Raw genomic sequence first — 21289 nt, forward strand, 5'->3', positions numbered from 1 at the left:
AATGAAACTAGAACACGTTTTAACACCATACACAAAAATAAACTCAAAATGGATTAAAGATCTAAATGTAAGACCAGAAACTATAAAACATAGGCAGAACACTCTCTGACATAAATCACAGCAAGATCCTCTACGATCCACCTTCCAGAGTAACGGAAATAAAAACAAAAATAAACAAATGGGACATAATTAAACTTAAAAGCTTTTGTACAATGAAGGAAACAATAAGCAAGGTGAAATGGCAGCCTTCAGAATGGGAGAAAATAATAGCAAATGAAGCAACTGACAAAGAATTAATCTCCAAAATATACAAGCAGCTCATGCAGCACAATACCAGAAAAATGAACCCAATCAAAAAGTCAGCCAAAGAACTAAACAGACATTTCTCCAAAGAAGACATACAGATGACTAATAAACACATGAAAAGATGCTCAACATCACTCATTATCAGAGAAATGCAAATCAAAACTACAATGAGGTATCATCTCACACTGGTCAGAATGGCTGCCATCAAAAAAATCTATAAACAATAAATGCTGGAGAGGGTATAGAGAAAAGGGGACCCTCTTACACTGTTGGTGGGAATGGAGAACAGTGTGGAGATTCCTTAAAAAACTGGAAATAGAACTGCCATACAACCCAGCAATTTCACTGCTGAGCATACACACCAAGGAAAGCAGAATTGAAAGACACACATGTACCACAATGTTCATTGCAGCACTGCTTACAGTAGCTAGGACATGGAAGCAACCTAGATGTCCATTGGCAGACGAATGGAAAAGGAAGCTATGGTATGTATACACAATGGGATATTACTCAGCTATAAAGAAGAACATATTTGAGTCAATTCTAATGAGGTGGATGAAACTGGAGCCTATTATACAGAGTGAAGTAAGCCAGAGAAAGAAACATCAATATTAATACTTATACATGGGAGGGATTGGGGGCAGGAGGAAAAGGGGACGACAGAGGATGAGATGGCTGGATGGCATCACCGACTCCATGGATGTGAGTTTGAGTGGACTCTGGGAGATGGTGATGGACAGGGAGGCCTGGCGTGCTGTGATTCATGGGGTCACAAAGAGTCGGGCACGACTGAGCAACTGAACTGAACTGACTGAACTGATATGGAATTTATGGTGACAATGATCCTATAAGCAAGACAGCAAAAGAGACACAGATGTAAAGAACAGACTTTTGGACTCTGTGGGAGAAGGTAAGGGTGGGATGATTTGAGAGAATAGCATTGAAACATATATATTACCATATGTGAAACAGATGACCAGTGCAAGTTTGATGCATGAAGCAGGGCACCTAAAGCCAGTGCTCTGGGACAACCCAGAGGGATGGGGTGGAGGGGGGGCAGTTTCAGGATAGGGGGGACACGTGCAGCCATGGCTGATTCACGTTGACGTATGGCAAAAACCACCACAATAATTATCTTCCAATTAAATAAATAAAATTTTTAAAAAGAAAACTTAATAATGCTGATAGCAGTTCTCTGCAAATTGATTTACAGAGTCAACATATTCTATCAAAATTACAGCTGTCCTTTTTGTAGAAACTGGCAAGCTGATAGTGATATGGAAATGCAAGGGACCCAGAACAATCAAAACAATCTTGAAAAAGAATAATAAAGTTGGAAGACTCACATTTCCTGATTTTAAAACTTACTACAAAGCTGCAATAATCAGGACTGTGTGGCTTGCCATAATGGTAGATATATAGGCCAATGCAACAGAATTGAGAGTTCAGAAATAAACCCACATGTCTAATAAAACCATATATCAACAAGAGTACTTGGGGACTTCCCTGGTGATCCAGTGGTTAAGACTCTAAGCTTCCATAGCAGGGGGCCTGGGTTTGATCCCTGGTCAGGAAACTAAAGATCCCTGCCATGCCATGCAGTGCAGCCAAAACAAAACCAATAAACAAATCTTATTAAAAAATAAAAATGACAGTATTTACTTAAATGGGGGAGGAATAGTCTTTTTAACAAATGGTGCTGAGATAGTTGGAGAAGGCAATGGCACCCCACTCCAGTACTCTTGCCTGGAAAATCCCATGGACAGAGGAGCCTGGTAGGCTGCAGTCCATGGGGTCATGAAGAGTTGGATATGACTCAGTGACTTCACTTTCACTTTTCACTTTCATGCATTGGAGAAGGAAATGGCAACCCATTCCAGTGTTCTTGCCTGGAGAATCTCAGGGACAGCAGAGCCTGGTGTGCCATCTATGGGGTCACACAGAGTCGGACATGACTGAAGCGACTTAGCAGCAGCAGCAGCAGCAGCTGAGATAGTGTATATCCACATGCAAAAGAATGAGGGAAACTTAACTTTCACTATATGCAAAAAATGAACTCAAAATAATCAAAGACCTAAATAAAAGCTAAAACTATAAAACTCTTAAGAAAACAGAGAAAAAAATCTTTGTGGCTTAAGATGAGCAATGGTTTCTAAGATATGACACCAAAGCTGCTGCTGCTGCTGCTGCTGCTGCTGCTGCTAAGTCGCTTCAGTCGTGTTCGAAAAACAAAAAACAGATAAATTGGATTTCATCAAAACAGAACACTTTTGTGCTATAAAACAATACCACCATGAATGTGAAAAGAAAACTTACAGAATAAGAGAAAATATTTATAAATCAAATCTGATAAGGGTTTAGCATCCAGAATATATAAGAAATTCTTCAAGCTCAACAATAAAAAAGCAAATATTCCAATAACAAATGGGCAGAGGATCTTAATAGACATTTCTCCAAGAAGACATACAAATGGCCAATAAGCTTATAAAAAATGAACATCATTAGTCATTAAGGAAATGCAATTCAACACCACAATGAGATATCACTTCACAATCACTAGAATGGCTATATAAAAAAACAAGCAAATAACAATTGTTTGTGAAGATGTGAAAAACTGGAACCCTTACACATTGCTGCTGGGAATATAAGTGGTATTGCAACTTAGGAGAAAATATGACAGTTCCTTAAAGAGCTAAACAGAGAGCATCTGCATGACCTAACAATTCCTTTCCTGGGTATATACTGAAAAGAACTGAAACATATGTTTAAACAAAAACCTGCACACAAATGTTTATAATGGCATTATTCGTAATTACCAAAAAGCAGAACCAAGCCAATATCCACTAGTGCATGAACAGATAAGCAAAATGTGGCATATCCATATAATGGAATGTTAGTCAGCCACAAAAGGAAATGCTACAACATGGAAGAATTACCTGTTAATAGATCTCACCTTATATAAGATGGAATCAGCTTAATCTCAAAGCCTCCCTGGCCTCTGGTCTAGCTCTGGTCCTAGTAATAATTTCTTCCACAGTTGCATTAATGAAGAGAGTTAAGAAAGATCTAAATTTCATGCTTTAGAAACACATGCTTTTATTTTTACAAAGATATACAGATAGTGGTGAATGTAAAAGGCTAGCATATTTAATATGTACATATACAGCATCTTAAAAAGGAGACTTGGTGGCATATCTTTGTGTTACATGTAATAAAAGAATCATGGTCCCTTCAGAGGATTTTTGTTTGATTAACAGATACATTCTTGAATTTCTTCTTTATCCTTCTTGTTGACATCAGCCTCTCTGACAAACCCTGAAAATAGGAACATAAAGAGTAATACAAACACAAAGAATTTCCTTGGCTATTACAAATTTAACTCATGGCCTGGAAAAAGGAGATTTGCTGGGTCCTAAAGCAAGAAACTATATTCTCTCCTCTCTTTTTCTTGCTCATTTCTTAGCATTCATCTTCATAGACAGTACATTGTGATTTCTAAGGCCTTCTTTCTCCCTTAGTGATCATCCAGCTTCTCCACGGAAACAACCTACTTGTTTGCGCAGGGACCAAAGGGGAACTTCCTATGCCTAAGAGTTACAGATGCTGAAACAAAGGGCTGACAGAGGCTCTTACACCCCTTACATAAAGGAGTCTCTGTTGAGGCGGAGGCTGGCACTGTGAGAGAATGACAACTACCTCTAAAGCAAGGACTAATCCTCATATCTGGATGTCCCTTCTTATTTGAACATGCCTTTTAACTGCTTGTGAGTAAGAATCTGAGACTGTTCTTTATGTCTCTCAGACAAGAGTTCCAGAAAGGAATGCTTACTCTGTATTTCCAAATTTTGTTCAAAGGAGTTATTTTCCTCCAGGAATTCTCCCTCTATCCAAATCCTGGTCAGGCAGGTGTCAAAAGGTCCGATGATGTTGGTCAAGGACATCTTTCCATTTCTCATTACAAAGGCTTTAAGCTCAGAGACCCACTGGTGATAGACGGGGCAGGTCACACATCGAGAGAAGAACTCCTTAAAGTACTGAAAGGAAAGGAAGGTCCATTAGCTCAGGGGTTAGTACTTTCTTTCCTCCACTCCACTCCATCAGAACTTACTGCAGTTCCCATTCAGCACACTCACTCAGGGCTAGGGGAACAGGAAGGAGTTACTGATGGTCAAGGAGGCCCATACAGTCTGTTCTCAGATACAGAGGAACTGGAATGTTTTTTAGATTCAGAAGGAAAGGATGTAGGGGAATGTGTCAAACTATAGACAAAGCCAGAGTGTTCTACTGAGAAGGACTAAGTGTCAGCATTTTAATGGCATTGGGTAGTAGTAGCTTTTGCAAATCCAGTAAGAAATCCAGTCCTGATTTACATGCAAGAATATCTGGGAAGATACATGAGGTAGGTGGACAGAGTCTGTAGGTGGAGGGGGAGAAAAGGGTTCAAGGAGGAAAAAGAGACCAAGGCAGCAAGGAGAAGAGTAAGGGAGAGAGGCAGGTGGCAGAAAGAGTACCATGCCTTAGGTGTTAGTTGAGGATAACGGAGACAGGTACCGTGAGGGTTTGGTGGCAAGTCTCTGTGAGAGTTTGCAGGAAGACATCCTCTGGCATTTTCTGTAAAATTAGCACATGGCACTCTAGGAATCGGACAAAGCCATGGGAACCAAATAGTGAGGCATTGGTTCTTTTCACTAACTGGCGAGCCTTGGAGAAGTGGTACTCAAACTGATTCCACTGTGAGTCCTGGGCAAACCTGAAGGGAAAGAACCACAGCTCTCAGCTCTCTCCCCTAGTTGCCCACTATGGCTCCTCCACAGAACCATCAATACTCTGAGGGTCTAAGACTTCCTTCAGTCAGATCTGTGATTCTAGTAAGGGGCCAAGGCTACTAACTCACATGTAAGGAGGCTCAAAAGAAAACCAACGATATACAGCTTTGCCATGGACTATCTCACACTTAAATGTAACTCTAAACTGAACCCTTAGTCTATGAACCCAAACCTCTTAAGGGACAAGAAGAACCTTTCCAATAACGTGGAGGGAAATGGGAGGTGAATGGTCTTTAGAAATGGGTTGGAGATGTGGAACCATCCTGCCTTGGAGGGCAAAAGGCAATAGCTTAAATGAGTTCATGGTGTCTTTAAACTTACCCTTTCCCACAGCCCTGAGTAACACTCTGATACCCTACATTACCACATGGCCAGAGAGGAGTGGACCCCCAGCATGACATTGCTCTGAGAATTTAGAATGCAGCTGTGCTCATAGTGTTGAATAAAATGCAGACATTCCTCAAAGGGCCGACACAGCCATCCTGTGGACAGAGAAAGTAACCAGGCTAGTAGTATAAGTTGTCAGCCCTAATGTGGTATATAAGGTGTGTGGTCCAGAGGAGGAGACACCAGCTGAAAAGCAGACACCCTGAATCACAATGGGGTTCCTAGACTTTAAGGAACAAGGGCGAGGAGCAGAGGCCATGCCCAAAGGACAGGCCCATGAGTGCCTGTGTTCCAAACCTAGGGCTGCACCTGAGGTCTGAATCCCTCAGGAATACAGCAGAGCCCTGCACAAGATTTACCTTTTCCATAGAGCAGAAGATCTAAGCAAGCAGAATAGAAGCAGGCCTGGCCAAGGACATCATGACTCTGGGAAATGAGCGCCCACTGACTCTCCAGCACGTGGACACACAGATCAAATCTGCCAAGAGACAGAGCCACTGGGACCAGCTGGAGAATGGGAAGGGCTGTACAGGAGAGGACGGGATCTTACACCTTCAAGGTGGCCTCACAGCCCCTAGATCTCTGTTTCGTAATTCTACTTATATAGAGAGTATCTGTGCCTGGGATCAGACCTATCTCTAAACAAAGGAAGTGGGAAAATGACTCTGAGACAACTTCCAGGGTCTTGAGCAATTCCCAACCTCCCTGCAGTAAAATGCATGCAGGGGGTGGAGGGAAGGGAGGGGGATATCTGGTGCCCAGACTCTGCATCTCTACTCCCGACCCCTCAAACGTAAGATGATGCTTCCTGGAGGACTGCTGGAGACAGTCCTGGCTGTAGAGACAAGACGGCTTCTCCCTCTCCACTCTAAACTGCTCTGGTAGGTCACAGTCTCCCCTCTGAGGCAACATATACAAAGGACAGAAAAGGATCTTAATACTTCTTCTTCAGAAATGCTGATCTGAAGAGAACTGAGAGAACCAGATTCTCCAGAGCTGGTTTCTTGAGGTGTCTGCATATCTCATGAGCTTGAAAACCTAAGGAGGTTAAAGGGCATCGTGAGGTCTAGAGGTGCGCCTGGCCTCTGTAAAAGCCCCAGGCCCACCAGCCCCAGGCCCCATTACCCAGCTTGATGGAGAAGTCGAGATGCCCAAGGCAGAGTTTGGTGTAGGCCAAGGCCTGCATGAGCTGGGCTGTGGCCGACAGTCCCTCCCTGGAGAACCAGCACAGGCTGCTTTTCTGAATGGCCAGCTGCTCGCGGTGCAGCCACTTCTCCTTGTCACCGACGTTCTGGGAGAACTGGGAGAGGGCCACATAGGTAGAGACAACCTGTGGGACAACAAACATGGGGTGAATATCCAGACTGCACAGTCAGGCTGCAGCTCCAGGTCGTCCCTGTTCTGGGTAAGAGCCCCTGCGTGCCTGCTATTCACTCTATGTAGCACCCCTGGGGGCCACTGCTCACCTCAACTCCAGCTATGAAAACACGCTCCTTCTCACCCCTACATTTCTGATTTGACCATTGTCACTGCTTGTTCTTTAAACAAACAGCTTCCTCCACCTGCCCCTCTTCTTTTCCGCAATCCAAGACTTTCCCCTTCAAAACGCTGGTCAAGCTGCACCTCTTCTGTTTTCTCTAATTGAAGCCTCTAATTGCTCCTTAGAACTCTACAGAACTGCTGCCTAGATCTCTGTCATCAGTTGTGTGTACATTTGACATCATTTGATGACACTCTTGAAACTCTGTCTTCGTTAGATTTCCAATATAAGTAGACTCTGTCACTCCTCTCCTAAGAATTTTCCAACAGCTTCTCATCTTCTTTGGAGTAAAAGCCAAAACTCCCACAGCGGCCACAAGGCCTGCACCATCTGCCATCCCCCTCCCTAGACTCTCTGACTCACCTCCTGGCTCTTTCTCTTCTTCTCACTGTCCCCTCCAGTCACACTGGCCCCTGCACTACTCCTCAACACAGAGGACAGGCCTTGTGCATCCACTCTGCCTTCCTCTTACCCGCTTTTCTCCCAGGTAGCCTCTTCTCCCACGTGGCCTACTTTCTCATCTCCTTCAGATAGTTGCCCAAATGCTACCTGCTTGGTGAGGCTTTCCCTACCACCTTATTAAAACTGCACCCCTAGTTCCCAGAACTCTATGTCCTCTGGCCTCCACTTAATTTATTTCATTGCATTTATTATCACCTAACATACTAAATATTTCACTTATGTTTCCCTGGTACTAAGATCCAGTGTCTGGTACAGAATAAGTAAAAGTCGTTCAGTTGTGTTCGACTCTTTGTGACCCCATGGACTATATACAGTTCATGAATTCTCTAGTCCAGAATACTGGAGTGGGTAGCCTTTCCCTTCTCCAGGGGATCTTCCCAACCCAGGGATTGAATCCACATTGCAGGCAGGTTCTTTACCAACCGAGCTATCAGGGAAATCTGGTATAGAATAGGTGTTCATCAACTATTTGTTGAGCAAATGGATATATATAGAGAGAGAGACACTAAAATTAGAAAGAGATATTATTTCCCTTTCTTCTTTTTCCCTAAGTCAGCATGGACCACTGGCTTGAGAATCTGATGGAAGCTATGACCCCTTCCCTACTTCTGATCACTCCTTAAATACTCTTTTGTATACACAAATACACACTAATGTCAACATTCAGTTCAGAGGTACACAGATAGCGTCATACATGAAAGCCTCCCTATAAACTGCAAACTAAGAACCCTGCTCAAACACACAATCAGCAAAGTCCTGTTAAGTCTGGGTTACCGTGGAACCATGCTTTACCAGGGACTTGACAGGGTCTCTCCCCTAGCATTTTAGGTTTCTGAGTGAGGTCCAAAAGCAAGGGCTTGCTTACCTGGGCTTCACCAGGAAACTCCTTGACTGAATTCTTCTGCATAAGAGCGGCCAGGCAGGCAAAGCTGTGGCTGCTGGCTGTGGCCTCCAGGCTGTAGAGCTGCCGGAGCAGGGAGAGACAGTGCATCTGCTGCTGCAGGACTGCCAGCTGCTTCTTGCTGGTGTGAAGCAAAGGGTGGTTAGCACGCCCTCATCCTTTACTAGGGTCCACCAGCCTTCCCCCAAAGAAATCGGAGTCTACTCACCCACAGACTTCCAGACTCAGAAAGATTCCTGGGAGCCCACTACTTCTAACCTCATATGCTTTTCAAATTCATCCCTCTTGACCAAAAAGAAGTTTTCAGAGAGGTTTTTTTTTAAAAAAGGTTCATTCTTTGAATTGTTCTTTTGGTTGAACAGACTTCCTATAAATTATTACAGCTCGATAACTAGGTAGTGTTTAATATTATGTGTATATCTATCAGAGAAATAACACTAAATTCCATATATGTGTATGTGTATACACAGTACACATATATGTATCTTCATTTGAAAAAGGCAGGATAATACCATACTTCAAAGAGAAAAGATGTACTCATTCTGCTACACTGAATTGGCCCAGAGTAAGGTAGATGAATGAGGACTGTTCATATGCTTGAAAAGAGGAGCCTTAGAGTCAAATAGGCAAAACTTCAGCCTAGGTCCAACTTTCGCTCTCTGTGACCCTAAACGGAACCAGGACAAGTTGGCAAAGCTTCTCACTTCTCACTAGGGTTGTTTCGAGGTTGATTCAGGGAACAGGAATACCAGCATTTTTCTAGAAATGTTTGGAAAATGACACCAAGCCAGGTCCAGGGAAAACTCCTTTTCAGCAGATGAAGGGCTCGCCTAGCCAGTTTTTTGGCCAGGGTGATCTGTCCCATGTTGAAACAGACCTGGAGATAGTAAAGTGAGAAACAGCAATGTAAACGTGAGAAGAGTCCTAAGGACAAGGTTCTGGATACAACACACCGGCTCTTATTTTGGAATCTGTACCTGGGGCCCGAGGTGCCAGAGGGAGCAGAGTTAGAGCAGAACCTGGCCACACTAACAAGCACCCGTAGGGCCATGAGCAAGCAAAGGAGTGACAACATGTAATTACGGAGAAAGCACTCTTCTTTCTCATCTCCCACACATTTGTCAGTGAGTAGTAGAGAAAGGCTGTGATTTACAAAGTGATGCTGGGAGACTCAGATGGGACTGTCTTTAGCTTCAGATGCCATGGAAAGCATCTGAGATATCACCAAATCTCATCACTCTCTTCATAAACAAGTTGTACCACCACAGTGTATGAGGAGCTGAGGTACTACCCTAAAGTTATCATATACCTTCATGCTCTATGGCTAAATCTATGACTAAGAAAGGGATCAAGTCTATGGTAATTTCTGAACAATCTTAGGAAGACTGTATAATAATTCTTTCTTTAAAATGGAAAGAAATAATTATTTAAAACTTTGCTTCCCTGGTGGCTCAGATGGTAAAGAATCTGCCTGTGGTGCAGGAGACCTGGGTTTGATCCCTGGGTCAGGAAGATCCCCTGGAGGAGGGCACGGCAACCCACTCCAGTATTCTTGCCTGCAGAATCCCATGGACAGGGGATTGGCAGGCTACAGTCAGTCCATGGGGTCTGAAAGAGTTGGACACGACTGAGCGACTAACACTTTCAAAGACCTTTTGGTTGAAACACAAATAATACAACACTGTGGACTACTGTAATATTCCCATTGGTGTTCAAAGGCTTTATCCACATTAGGTTTATTCTCCTAACCAAAGTATCTTAAGGTTTACACTGAAATTAATTTTTACTTACTTTAAAAAAATTTTAAATCTTGGCTCCCCAACAAAAATCCCCCATAGTTTTATGGAGTCATTATTTATAAATTGGTAATCATTCCAACACATTGTGCTCTGTGGATTTAACAGCAATGAGGCTGGGAGAAGTTACTGAGCTGTCCTGAGTTATTCATACAGAATAGTTTACTCCTATTTGCCATTTGACAATGGAATGTCTCATGCTGTGCTTGCCCCAGCGTTTTTGTCATACAAATCTAATTCCTTCAGGAAATCTGTCATAAATGATAAAGAATGATCTACAAGGTACCTTATTTATTTATTTTTTGGCTGCAGTGCACCCAAAGATCTTAGTTTCCTGACCAGGGACTGAACCCTCCTACCCACTTGCCACTGGAGTGGAAGTGTGGAGTCTCAACTACTGGATCACCAGGGAAGTTTTATTTACTGTTAAAGCAAGATGTGGAATGGAGTACAGAGCGCTCCTATTTGTATTTAACAAAGGAAGTGGGTAGATTATATACATTAATGTATGCTGAGCCCCTCTGGCAAAATACATACAGATATATAACACTGGAGGGAGGACTCAACAGCTGAGTGGTACAGGGTTGAGCGGGGAGAGTTTGAAAAGTATGCTCTTTTCCTTCTAGCTTTATTGAGATATCTTTCACACATAACATTGTGTAGGTTTCAGGTGTACAACGTGATTTCTTTAATTGAAGGACAGTGACATATAACATTAGTTTTAGGTGTACAGTACAATGTTTCAATATATGTATATACTGGGAAATGATCACTACAACAAGTTTAACATCTATCACCACATATAATTACAATTTTTTTTCTTGTGATGAGAACTTTTAAGATCTATTCTCTTAGCAACTTTCAAATATACAATACAGTATTGTTAACTACAGTCACAAGCTGTACATCACATTTCCAGGACTTATAACTGGAAGTTTCTATCTTTTGATCACTTTCACCAACCTATCAACTATGCTGGGGGTGACAAGGGATTAGGAAGTGCTCTTTCACTTTCTACATGTATTTCTATGTTTTGAATTTAAATCACATTTATAATTGCTCACAAAAGGCAAAGAGACTTTAAAGGAAACAATAGGGTAATCCTTAAGGAGAAATACTGCAAACTTCAAGGTTAACCCCTGCCCTCACCTCTGACTGGAGACGACAGAAAGTGGCTTCTTCAAACTGACAGATCTTCACCTTGTGCTTTTTAAAAAACGAGAATGCGGAGGGTTGGCCCAGAAGACTGCTTGCCTTCCTCAAATAAAAGAAGGCCTCCAAACAAGAGAAGGGGAGGAGAAACTGCATTAGGATTCGGATGCTGCTAAGCATGTGATCAGGACGACGGCTGGACCAAGGCGATGAAGAATCTGAACTGTGGCAGGATTTAACTGGAAACGGGGAGCCGGGGAGCCGGACTGTGCGGGAGGCATCGAGGCGCTCTTCACTGCCACACTTCCGCTTCGCACTCTCGCCTAGACCCCTTACAGCTCCTTCCTCTCCCCCACTTTCCTCCATTTTTTCATACTTGTTGGTAAGAAATCCCAATCAAATCCCCCCAAGTCAGAGGGCTCAGCTCAGGGGTAGAGAGTAGAGCTTGCTCACCATGTAATCATCCGACAGCTCCAAGGAGGCAGCGGCAGATTCCAGCAGGTAATAAAATGCACAAGTGGTTTCTCCAGTGACCAGGCAGTGCTGGGTGAGGGGCGAGAGCACTAGCTTCAGGACTTCCCTACAGCGGCAGGGCTTCGGGGTCAACAGGCCTTTCTTGGGGTTGCTCTGAGCCAGTCTCCTGCTCACTTTATCCAGGAACTCTTCCTCTGTTCTTTGTGGAGAGAAGATGGAGAGCTAACAGTGGCCATACAGCACCCACTTTTGCTGAGGCATTACCAGGTCCGAAAGCCACTTTGTCTGGGAAGCTTTCCTTTATGGTTCATTAATCCCATGTCTATAGGATTCTCCTCCATCGATCCACAAGGTTTTGAATGACAGGGACTTTGTTCCTAATGGCAAAGCGCTATTAGGGAGTTTTAAAAACCTAAAGCCAAACTAAGTACCTCACAAACGAAATGGGGAAAAGACCACATCTCAAGAGTAAACTAACACTGTGCTATATGAAAACACAAAAATGATACAAAGCAATAATAATAAATTTATTCATCAGCCCATTTGAACTCTATCATGGCACATGTAAATATTATTTTATGAAATAACACCATCTTATTCTATAAAAACCCTGCCATTCAGGTAGGCAAAATTACCTCCCTTTTACAGATGAAGAAACTGAAGCTCTGGGAGGTTAAATAACTTACATATGACCTCGCAGCTACTGATGTGTGTGCTGTACTTAGTCGCTTAGTCATATCCAACTCTTTGTGACCCCGTGGACTGTAGCCCCCTAGAATCCTCTGGGATTCTCCAGGCAGGAATACTGAAGTGGGTTGCCATGCCCTCCTCCAGGGGGTCTTCCCAACCCAGGGATCGAGCCTAGGTCTCCCACATTGCACGTGGCTTCTTTACCATCTGAGCCACCAGGGAAGCCCATGAATACTGGAGTGGATATAGCCTATCCCTTCGCCAGGGGATCTTCTCAACCCAGGAATCGAACCTGGGTCTCCTCCAGTGCAGGCAGATTCTGAGCTACTAAGTAAAACCAAAACTAGAGTTCACCTTTCTGAACTACTAGTCCGGTGCATTTTTCACAGGCACCACAAGTTCAAAAGAGGTCTGATCTCTCTGAGATAGAATGACTGAAAAAGTGAGAACTGAGGACAGCTTTGGATAGTGAACATTCTGATAAGTAGAAGGATGTAGATGTCACTGAGTATTTTTAAAAGGGAGAATTGTGTGAGCAAAGACATATTAAGGATGGGGGTGACTAATGTAGAATATAGATTTTTGTTTGAAAACTTTAGGAAATCAGGCTGAATAAATGAGAGTTGAATAACTTGAGAGTTGCTGGTGAATTCAAGGTAGGAACTTGCAAAATTGGTAAGATATGCATTAGAAAGCCAGGAAGTACATGGTTATGAAATATAAAATCATTTTAACATCATCTGGGTTCAAAAGTAATTGAGCAGGCAAATTTATAGCTGAAAAAAATCTGTTACATGTATAATACATTTGAGAGAGATTAAATGAAGTTTTTCTTAATCACTAAGAAATAATTTCCCTATGAACAGTCAAACAAAGCCTTTCCGATTCACTGTTAACTTGCATTTTGGGCTGAGAACAGAAGTCACCATTCCTGGGTGGTCAGATGCCCTCCTTGTCTGTAGGTAAGGTGAGTGCCCTAGTTTAATAATCAGCTGTGTCTTACTTTCTGGCCCCCTCCACAACCACTCTCAGCGTCTCCACCTACCTGCAGTATTCCCTTGTGAAGGACTCCTGACTTCTGGATGATTCTGTCTGGAGCTGAGAAGTGTCTGTAGGGAGGAAAAGATGACTGTCCTTAATCGCCTGTGTTTGTATTAATTGAGAACATTTAAAAATTCCCGACTACCTTTCATGAAAATTGCTTCCCCCATTATAAAAATGGTAAATTTAGGTTTAATAGTAACCTTACATGCAAGATTAGGGTACTAATTCTTTTTTCCTTAAACGCAATTACTTGTGATTTAAATAGTAATTCCTTTCATTCTCAAACCTCCCAAACCAATTCCTAATTCTGTTTGCCAAAGAAATGAATAAAGAATATGTCCGCCTGATTTGATGACTAATTCTAATAGTAGAAATCTATGAACATATCTGGATCAGATTTATAACTAGATGGGAGAGAACTACAGAAGAAGTGACCCAGTGGAGAAAAACATGAGGGCACAAGATGTCACATCCCACCAGGGTCACAATAGCCAGAAGAGATTTTCAGCTTTACTTGGTTGATCCTAAATAACCTCTATACTCCATATTTGCCTCTTCCTCTGCAGCTGAGTTCTGATCAAAAGGCAAAGACTTGAAAATGCTGTGGAGATGTTACCTATTTGGGCTCAGGAGCACAGGTGGTGGGATTGAAAAGGAGTCTAAAGGAACGATTATAGGGAGGGTTTGTGCTAAGTAAAAGGACTGGCTCGCTGATTATTTAATGATGTCATATAAGGTAAAGTAGGTCTAAGGAAACTGGAATTTGGCAGCACTACTGAGATGCACAATTCTCAGGCACCACCGTATTGCAGCCTGAGAGAACAGCATGCTTTGTTCAGCATGTCTGTGCACAGAGACTCAGGGTCTGGGAAGTCTCCGTAAGAGGTTGGCTGTGCTGGAAAGGTCTTGAGCCTCGCTCACGCCTAGACTGACCAAGCTGCCTCATCTAAAGGTCAATACTGACCTCTCAAAAACGAAAGGCTGAAAAGCAATTACGAATGATAGTAATACCAACCAGGACATTCACTGTTTTCTTTCTTCTTCCCCTCAGAAAGTACAAAAGTGCCAATTAGCATAGACCTCATTAGCCAGAGACCAATTTCTCCAAGTCACTGGTCCACCTTCACAGAGTCATGAGAATGTTACAACCAGAAGAGGTATTAAGATCATAGATCAAAATCTTCATTTTAGTATTTTACCACCACCAACTTGCCACATCCCTTTCCCCCACCAACACCAACACCAACACCAACTTCTCCTTTATTAAACTAGAGAAAAAGAAGATATTCCTGGGTCTTGACAGCTGTCTTCAAATATGAAAGAAGGCACAAAGTTGAAAAATGAGTGAAAAATTTGCAGGAAGGTAGAGTTCACCTTGGTGAGAGAAGTTTTCTAACAGCTACTGAGAATGAAATGAGCTGTCCTACAAGGCAAGCTAACTGACAATGTTAAAACAAGGAGGGTGAACTGTTGGCCCTCCGCAGTGAAATCTCAGAGTCCTAACCACTGGACACCAGAGAATTCCAAGGGTGAACTCTTATCTGGGCTGTGGTAGAGGGCTATAGGTTTGGGGGAACATCTATCCACTAAAGCTTCTTTAGGTAGCTAACTCCTACATAACCCTCAGATCTCACTTCTGGGATTATCTCCTTCAAGGAAAAATCTTACTCATTTCTCACGCTGGGCTAACAGCCATTTCTCTAGGTATCCAAACCCCTAGGTAGTCCATTTTATCACCTTTACCAGACCATATTGGAATTCCCTATTTATATGTCTGTACCACCACCACCCCCCAAAAAACCTGATAATTTCACTTCATATCCTTAACACCTACTTGAGGCATCTGATACACATAAAGACTCCGTATATGTGTACTGAACTGAAAATTTATAATAATAAAAACAATAATTTAATTTATTGAGCACTAACCATATGCCTGGTACTATTCAAAGCACATTATATATTTTAACTCATTTAATCCTCACAACTACCCTATGAAGTGTGTACTGTTATTTTCTTCAATTAATTGAGGTTAAGTAACTTGCCCAAGGGGCTTCCCCAAGTGGCTCAGTGATAAAGAATCTTCCTGCCAATGCAAGGAGACATGGGAGACTTAAGTTTGATCTTTGGGTCAGGAAGATCCCCTGGCAGAGGAAATAGCAATCCACTCCAGTGTTCTTGCCTGGAGAATCCCATGGACAGAGGAGCCCAGCAGGCTACAGTCCCTGGGTTCGCAAAAGGGTCGGACACGATCGAGCAACTGAGCACACACCCACAGCTTGCCCAATATTGCCAACCAAAACAAGTATGACCTCTAAAGTTCCTTTTAACTCTGAGATCACACTTTTTAAAAAAATTTCTGGTATTTCAGTGATAAATGACTTTCTCCACCTATTTTTCTCTCATCTGATTTCATCTTCTGAATAAAGAGTTCCAAGTACATGAATAAAGAGAAGTGACGCCCACATATCTCCTTTCTGCTCCCTGATTTACCTTGGGGAGAAGGCAGCTGCAATCTGTCTGTGATCACTTGTGTTAGTATTGAGCCAGTGTCTTTGTAGCTACAGAATCGGGAGGTCCCGCTGGAGCTCTTAGTGGAACAGATGGCGAAACGGTGGAAGGGGACAAAGTCTCCCCCATGACAGTTCCCACAGCGGCAGGCCAGATCTCGAAGAAAGCAGGCACATTCAAGGTGTAGGGCTGTTTGCTGTGCCTTGGGCCACAGCTCCCAAGCCCCTTCCCGCAAAAGAGGCACTCCAAATTCAAGCACCTCCATATGAGGTAGGGATAGTTCCTCTTGTAGCTTTAGAGGAGAGTCAGCATCTGAAACACAGGAAATGCTAAATGAGAGCCTCCCTTAAGGTAGTAAACTCCCAAGCACATGCTACTAGTTTATAAGAAAATTCTATCGAAAATTCTTGTTTGGTAGTATTGCTTCCTTTGTATAAAGAATTGTATACCAGTAATATTGACCATATTTAGGATAAAGTACAACAGGGAAGAAATGATCAGGAGACATATTTCTTAGTTATTCCTCCCAAATTGAGCTTTTTTTTTTTTACTATTAATATAAATTATTATAAACATCAAGTAACCAGAAAGGCTCTGCTCAAATATAAGACTTAACTCAAAGTCAAAGGGAAACTATTTGTGGATTATATGTGCTTTGGGTAGTCTATGTCACAATTTTATTCTTTCATGTGGAGAATATGAGAGTGCAGCTATTTAATGCATATCTTGCTTTGCTCATGTCTGTTTCAATATCACGCTTAACTCCCTTGTGAACTTCTAAAATCAGAAACAGTTTACCTACTTTTCTTCTTATTTATCCCAAGAAGCCAATAAAAGACTAGAGCAATATTTTCTAAACCAAAAATCAAGATACAAATATTTAATGCACGGGGTTTAACATGGAGCTAGAATTCTTGAAATTAAGCTATTCATTCACTATAAACGTGGCTTTTCCATGATTAAAACAATAATTTCCCCAATTCTTTAGACATAAGCTTTAAGAAACGGGGGCCATCTCTTAAAGAGATACATAATATTGATGTTCTTTCTGAACAAACACACCTTCACCCAAAGCTCTCTATTTGGGCCTCAGAACAAGGCACCAGCTCACCTGAGTTTGTCTTCTCTTTGGTACGCTCAGTCTCGACAGAGGAAGGCACTAATATTGGCTCAGCAGGAAGCTCCTGGCCCCAACTGCACCAGCGGAGCACGTGCATATCCACAAGATCCTTCAGCACCTCAAGTAGCTTATTTTTACTCCAGCCAGGCAGGAGGTGCTGCAGCAGATCTATGTGGAAGGAGTGACCAATGACTGCAGCACATTTAACCAGAGACTGTTCCTCTGGGCTCAGTTGATCTAGTTGGTTAACTGCTATTTCTGAAGAAAAAGAAATTAGCAATGAATAAGTTTTCTACCAACATAGAATACACCATGTTAATAATCTGCTCATTAGAAAAAAAAAAAAAAAAAAAGGCTTGCTTTTTCTTTCACCTGTTCTCCACTCAGCCAAATCTCTTGAAAGAACCTTATCTCCATGTCTTCTTTTGTCCCCATTCCTCATTCATTATTTATCCAACAATCGGGTTTTCACCACGACACTGAAGCTATTTCTTGTGGTCAACTAAACATGGAGGCTGGGATTCCTGGTCTCAGAACCCCAATTAGTATAAAGAGCTCAAAACTCCAAGCATTTTAGTAAATCTCTCCAAATTCTGATCCATATATTAAAGCAGTTGTTATTAAACCAATTATATTACCAAACCCCAAATCTTGGAATAATTCTAAACTTTTCCCTCTCTCTCACAACCAACTGGCCACCCACTCTTTCTCTTTCTAAAAGTTCTTGAGTATATTTCCTTCCAAACAATTCTAGTCTAAGTAGTCATTTTCATCTGGATCACTATGCTACCATTTTGAACATCACCAGTCTTCTCCTCTTCTTATCCCAATAACACATTAACTAGTGGTAGAACTGTACACCTGAAGTACAAATATAATGTCAGCCCCCTTCTTAAATATTTTTATAACTTATATGGCTTTTTACAAAAAAGCAGGTTTGGCTTTTCATTTAGACTTGCTGACTGAACTATTCATTTTAGCTTATGAGTTAAATCCTTTTGCCTTCCCTGTGGAATACTGACCTTGTGTTAACTTTCTAGCCATTGCCTAGGATCCCCATAAAATTAGAATGTCAGCTGAGTTACCAGGTAACACTGCTTATGCAAAGAGTGATCCTCGACTGGAAACTGAATTTGGACTAGGAAAACTGTGAATAAGCTACAGCTACCTGGTGGTAAGCCACAGCTTTGTGGGGGTTCCTTGGGTGTAGTGATTCCTGTAATAGGTCACAGTGCCTAGAAGCTATGCCTACAGGTCTATTCTAAGAGACAGCAGTTTCTCATTGGGAAATAGGGCATCTAAGCACCCATCCATCATAGTCTCATTCCATCATATCTAAGTTATTCCCTGAGATTCCAGAGGATAGCAATAGGAACTGTTGTGAGGATCCCCACTGAAGGAAACCACTGGCTACGTTCTCCTGGAGTGCTGTTTCCTGACCTGTATGCTTCTCAGTTAGTGAAGCCAAAGCTAAGTGTGGCCCATCACAGTTGGAGGAATATGAACTGTCCAGATGAACCTAAAAATCACCAGAGTGAACAGCTTATGACAGCTAATATTCACTGACTGTTTATTATATACCATGATTTATTTCATTTAATCTTCAACTAACCCCATGAGGTTGGGACTATTATTATCCTCACTTGACTGATGAGAAGACTAAGGCTTAGATAGGTTTATCTAACATTTCACATTCAGGAAGTGGGGGAACCAATGGTACCCAGGTTTTTCTGATGCCAGAGCCCTGGCTCTTAATTACCAAGGCGTTCTGTGTTGCTGTTTCACATACATGTCTATATTCTCAGTAAGACCACAGTTGACTTGAAGGTATGCTTAATCATAATAGTCCTGAAAAGGGGATAATAAAGTACCCTGGCCACTATACATCTGAATAGAACATTACAAGCTTCATGTATAAAAAGAGCACTCCCTGTCTAATTATGCCTAGCCGATTCTGAGGGCTTTATTCTTCATCTCATCAATCATTATAAGCTTATACTTAGCCCTCTTTTTCTTAAACTCCTGCTAGGTCCCTAACACTGTCTCTTCACTAGCACCATGGATTTTCTTAAACCTCAGCAACATTTTCTCCCTTGATTACTGTCTCCTCCAGCACAGGAATATGCACAAAGGGAAACTCAGGTCATAATTTTTATTAAATAACTAGAAAACTTTTCCAAGTCAGCCTCAAAGAGAACAGTGGGCTCAGTTATGTAAAACATAACTCAAGTAGTATTACAAAGTCTTTAACAACTCTTCGGGCAGTGCCAGAATTTGTTTCTGAAAGGCAGGTTCCCTTTTTGAAGAAATGAAGCTAGTGTCATAATGAGGGATCTATACTCAATCACCCACCAAATTACTACGTGCAATGACATCTGTAATTGATTCACATGAGGTCTTCAAGGGACCTGCCTTTTAATAACGGTGGAAGAAGCACTGTATCCAAGTTCACATCATCCTTGACTGTGCAGACATAAAGTTCCTGGTCTTCAGAGCTGGCAGGAGAAATGCTGTACATTGTGGATTTCATGGCATTGGCTGTAGGGGAAGAAGACTATGATTGAGGAAAATGCTCAGTGGCTGTAGTTTTAAAGACACAAGATTACAAAAACGTACTCAAGAAACTGAATTGTTTAAGGTGAATGGAGCACACACCTTTAAAGTGGTTTACCCCACCCATCCTGCCTGTTCTCTCATTTTCTCTTAGAAACTAATAACATTTCCTGTAATACACAGTATCTAACATTCTTACTCTTCCTGTTTACCTCCCAACACCCCTCTCTGCTCCTGCATCACAGCTTGAGGATGCCTTTCTGGATTTACACATACTTCTACCTCTTTCTTTTTCCCTTCTCCCATTCTTCATTCAAACCCTCAAGTCATCCTTCTCATCACTAATGTGCAATTCTCTACTAGACTCTCATATTTATCAATCCTCTTTGATATTTATAAATCCTATTTTTAAATCCCCACTTCTTGGGCTGCTCAAAAAAAGAACTAAAGTAGATTGACTCGATTACTTTATCTGAGGCAGGTATTTAGTGTTTTCAACATGAAAAGTAAAAGAAGTGTTAGTTGCTCAGTTGTATCCGACTCTTTGCGACCCCATGGACTGTAGCCTGCCAGGCTTTTCTCTGTCCATGGAATACTCCAGGCAAGAACACTGCATGGGTAGCCTTTCCCTTCTCCAGGGGATCTTCCAGGCTCAGGGATGGAACTCAGGTCTCCTGCATTGCAGGCAGATTCTTTACGGCCTCAGCCACCAGATGGTAAACATAGCTGCATATTATTTGTATAGTTCACTTAGCCAGGGAGGCCTAATCCAGCTTATAAGGTCAGCAGGGAATAGGCACATGCCTAGTAAGGGCCAGGTGATGCCAGGTTCAGAAACGAACTCCAGCAGCAGGACCAGGGTAGAATCTTGGGAAGCTCAGCTTACCTGAGAGGGTCTCCCACTTGCTGTTCTCCACTTCCTCCTTTTGGAGGTCATGAAAGCACAATATGTTTTTAGAGAGAAGATCCTGGCATAAGACTTCACAGTAAAGGGGGTTTCCAAAGCACCTGCGGAGAAGGTAGCTGTAGAGAGGTAAGCAGGGGATTGCTGACTAAAGAGGCCCACGTGAAGAGGGCCAAGCATAACGGTATTTCATAATGAGGACTACTTCTTTTGTTAAAGTCAGTCCCTGATGATACATGCTAACAGAGGGAAGCGGCCCCACAGAGATATAAAAAGACGTTTCTGACCGGTTTCATAATGTATTTTGGCAGTAACTTTTCTCTCTTAACTATTTTGCTTGAAATAGTTTGCTTGCTTAACTATTTTGTTGAAAAGGAACTAATATCCCCTTGCTGAAGGGTCTGGAAGAAATTGGCCTGGCCACACATAATGGAAAAATTAGGCAAGCCATCCAAGTCCTAACTGTCCTATGAAAACCTGGTGAATGGTTCAGGGAGGTAGCCCTTTTACTGGGTTACTAGGAGACTGTCTACTCTTAAATCCACTTTTGGGCTTCATCATCATTTCTAATGCCCTTCTCTCCCCCAACTCTGGTGTGAGACCTGAGCCTTCTCTTATATTAT

The 21289-nt window shown here is 42.2% G+C and overlaps 1 protein-coding gene across 4 annotated transcripts in view; it reads right to left on the reverse strand.

The window, feature by feature from the left end:
- Positions 1–3377: 3377 nt before the first annotated feature.
- Positions 3378–21289, reverse strand: part of LOC120870145 (adenylate cyclase type 10-like) — a 36529-nt gene continuing 18617 nt past the window's right edge. For all 4 annotated transcript variants that reach the window (XM_040249728.1, XM_040249726.1, XM_040249729.1 and 1 more), the window contains 16 exons: positions 20649–20785; positions 19622–19747; positions 17201–17467; positions 16072–16401; positions 13580–13643; positions 11824–12043; positions 11368–11493; positions 9127–9299; positions 8387–8543; positions 6645–6849; positions 6461–6557; positions 5879–5997; positions 5497–5614; positions 4858–5056; positions 4136–4340; positions 3378–3621 (listed from right to left, as the gene is read on the reverse strand). In XM_040249728.1, the coding sequence (XP_040105662.1) occupies positions 3557–3621; positions 4136–4340; positions 4858–5056; positions 5497–5614; positions 5879–5997; positions 6461–6557; positions 6645–6849; positions 8387–8543; positions 9127–9299; positions 11368–11493; positions 11824–12043; positions 13580–13643; positions 16072–16401; positions 17201–17467; positions 19622–19747; positions 20649–20785 (2608 nt within the window). In that variant the 3' untranslated portion in view covers positions 3378–3556. The remainder of the gene's footprint in view (positions 3622–4135; positions 4341–4857; positions 5057–5496; positions 5615–5878; positions 5998–6460; positions 6558–6644; positions 6850–8386; positions 8544–9126; positions 9300–11367; positions 11494–11823; positions 12044–13579; positions 13644–16071; positions 16402–17200; positions 17468–19621; positions 19748–20648; positions 20786–21289) is intronic.

This window comes from Oryx dammah, unplaced genomic scaffold, assembly GCF_014754425.2.
Source record: "Oryx dammah isolate SB20612 unplaced genomic scaffold, SCBI_Odam_1.1 HiC_scaffold_11, whole genome shotgun sequence".
Taxonomy (NCBI): Eukaryota; Metazoa; Chordata; class Mammalia; order Artiodactyla; family Bovidae; genus Oryx; species Oryx dammah.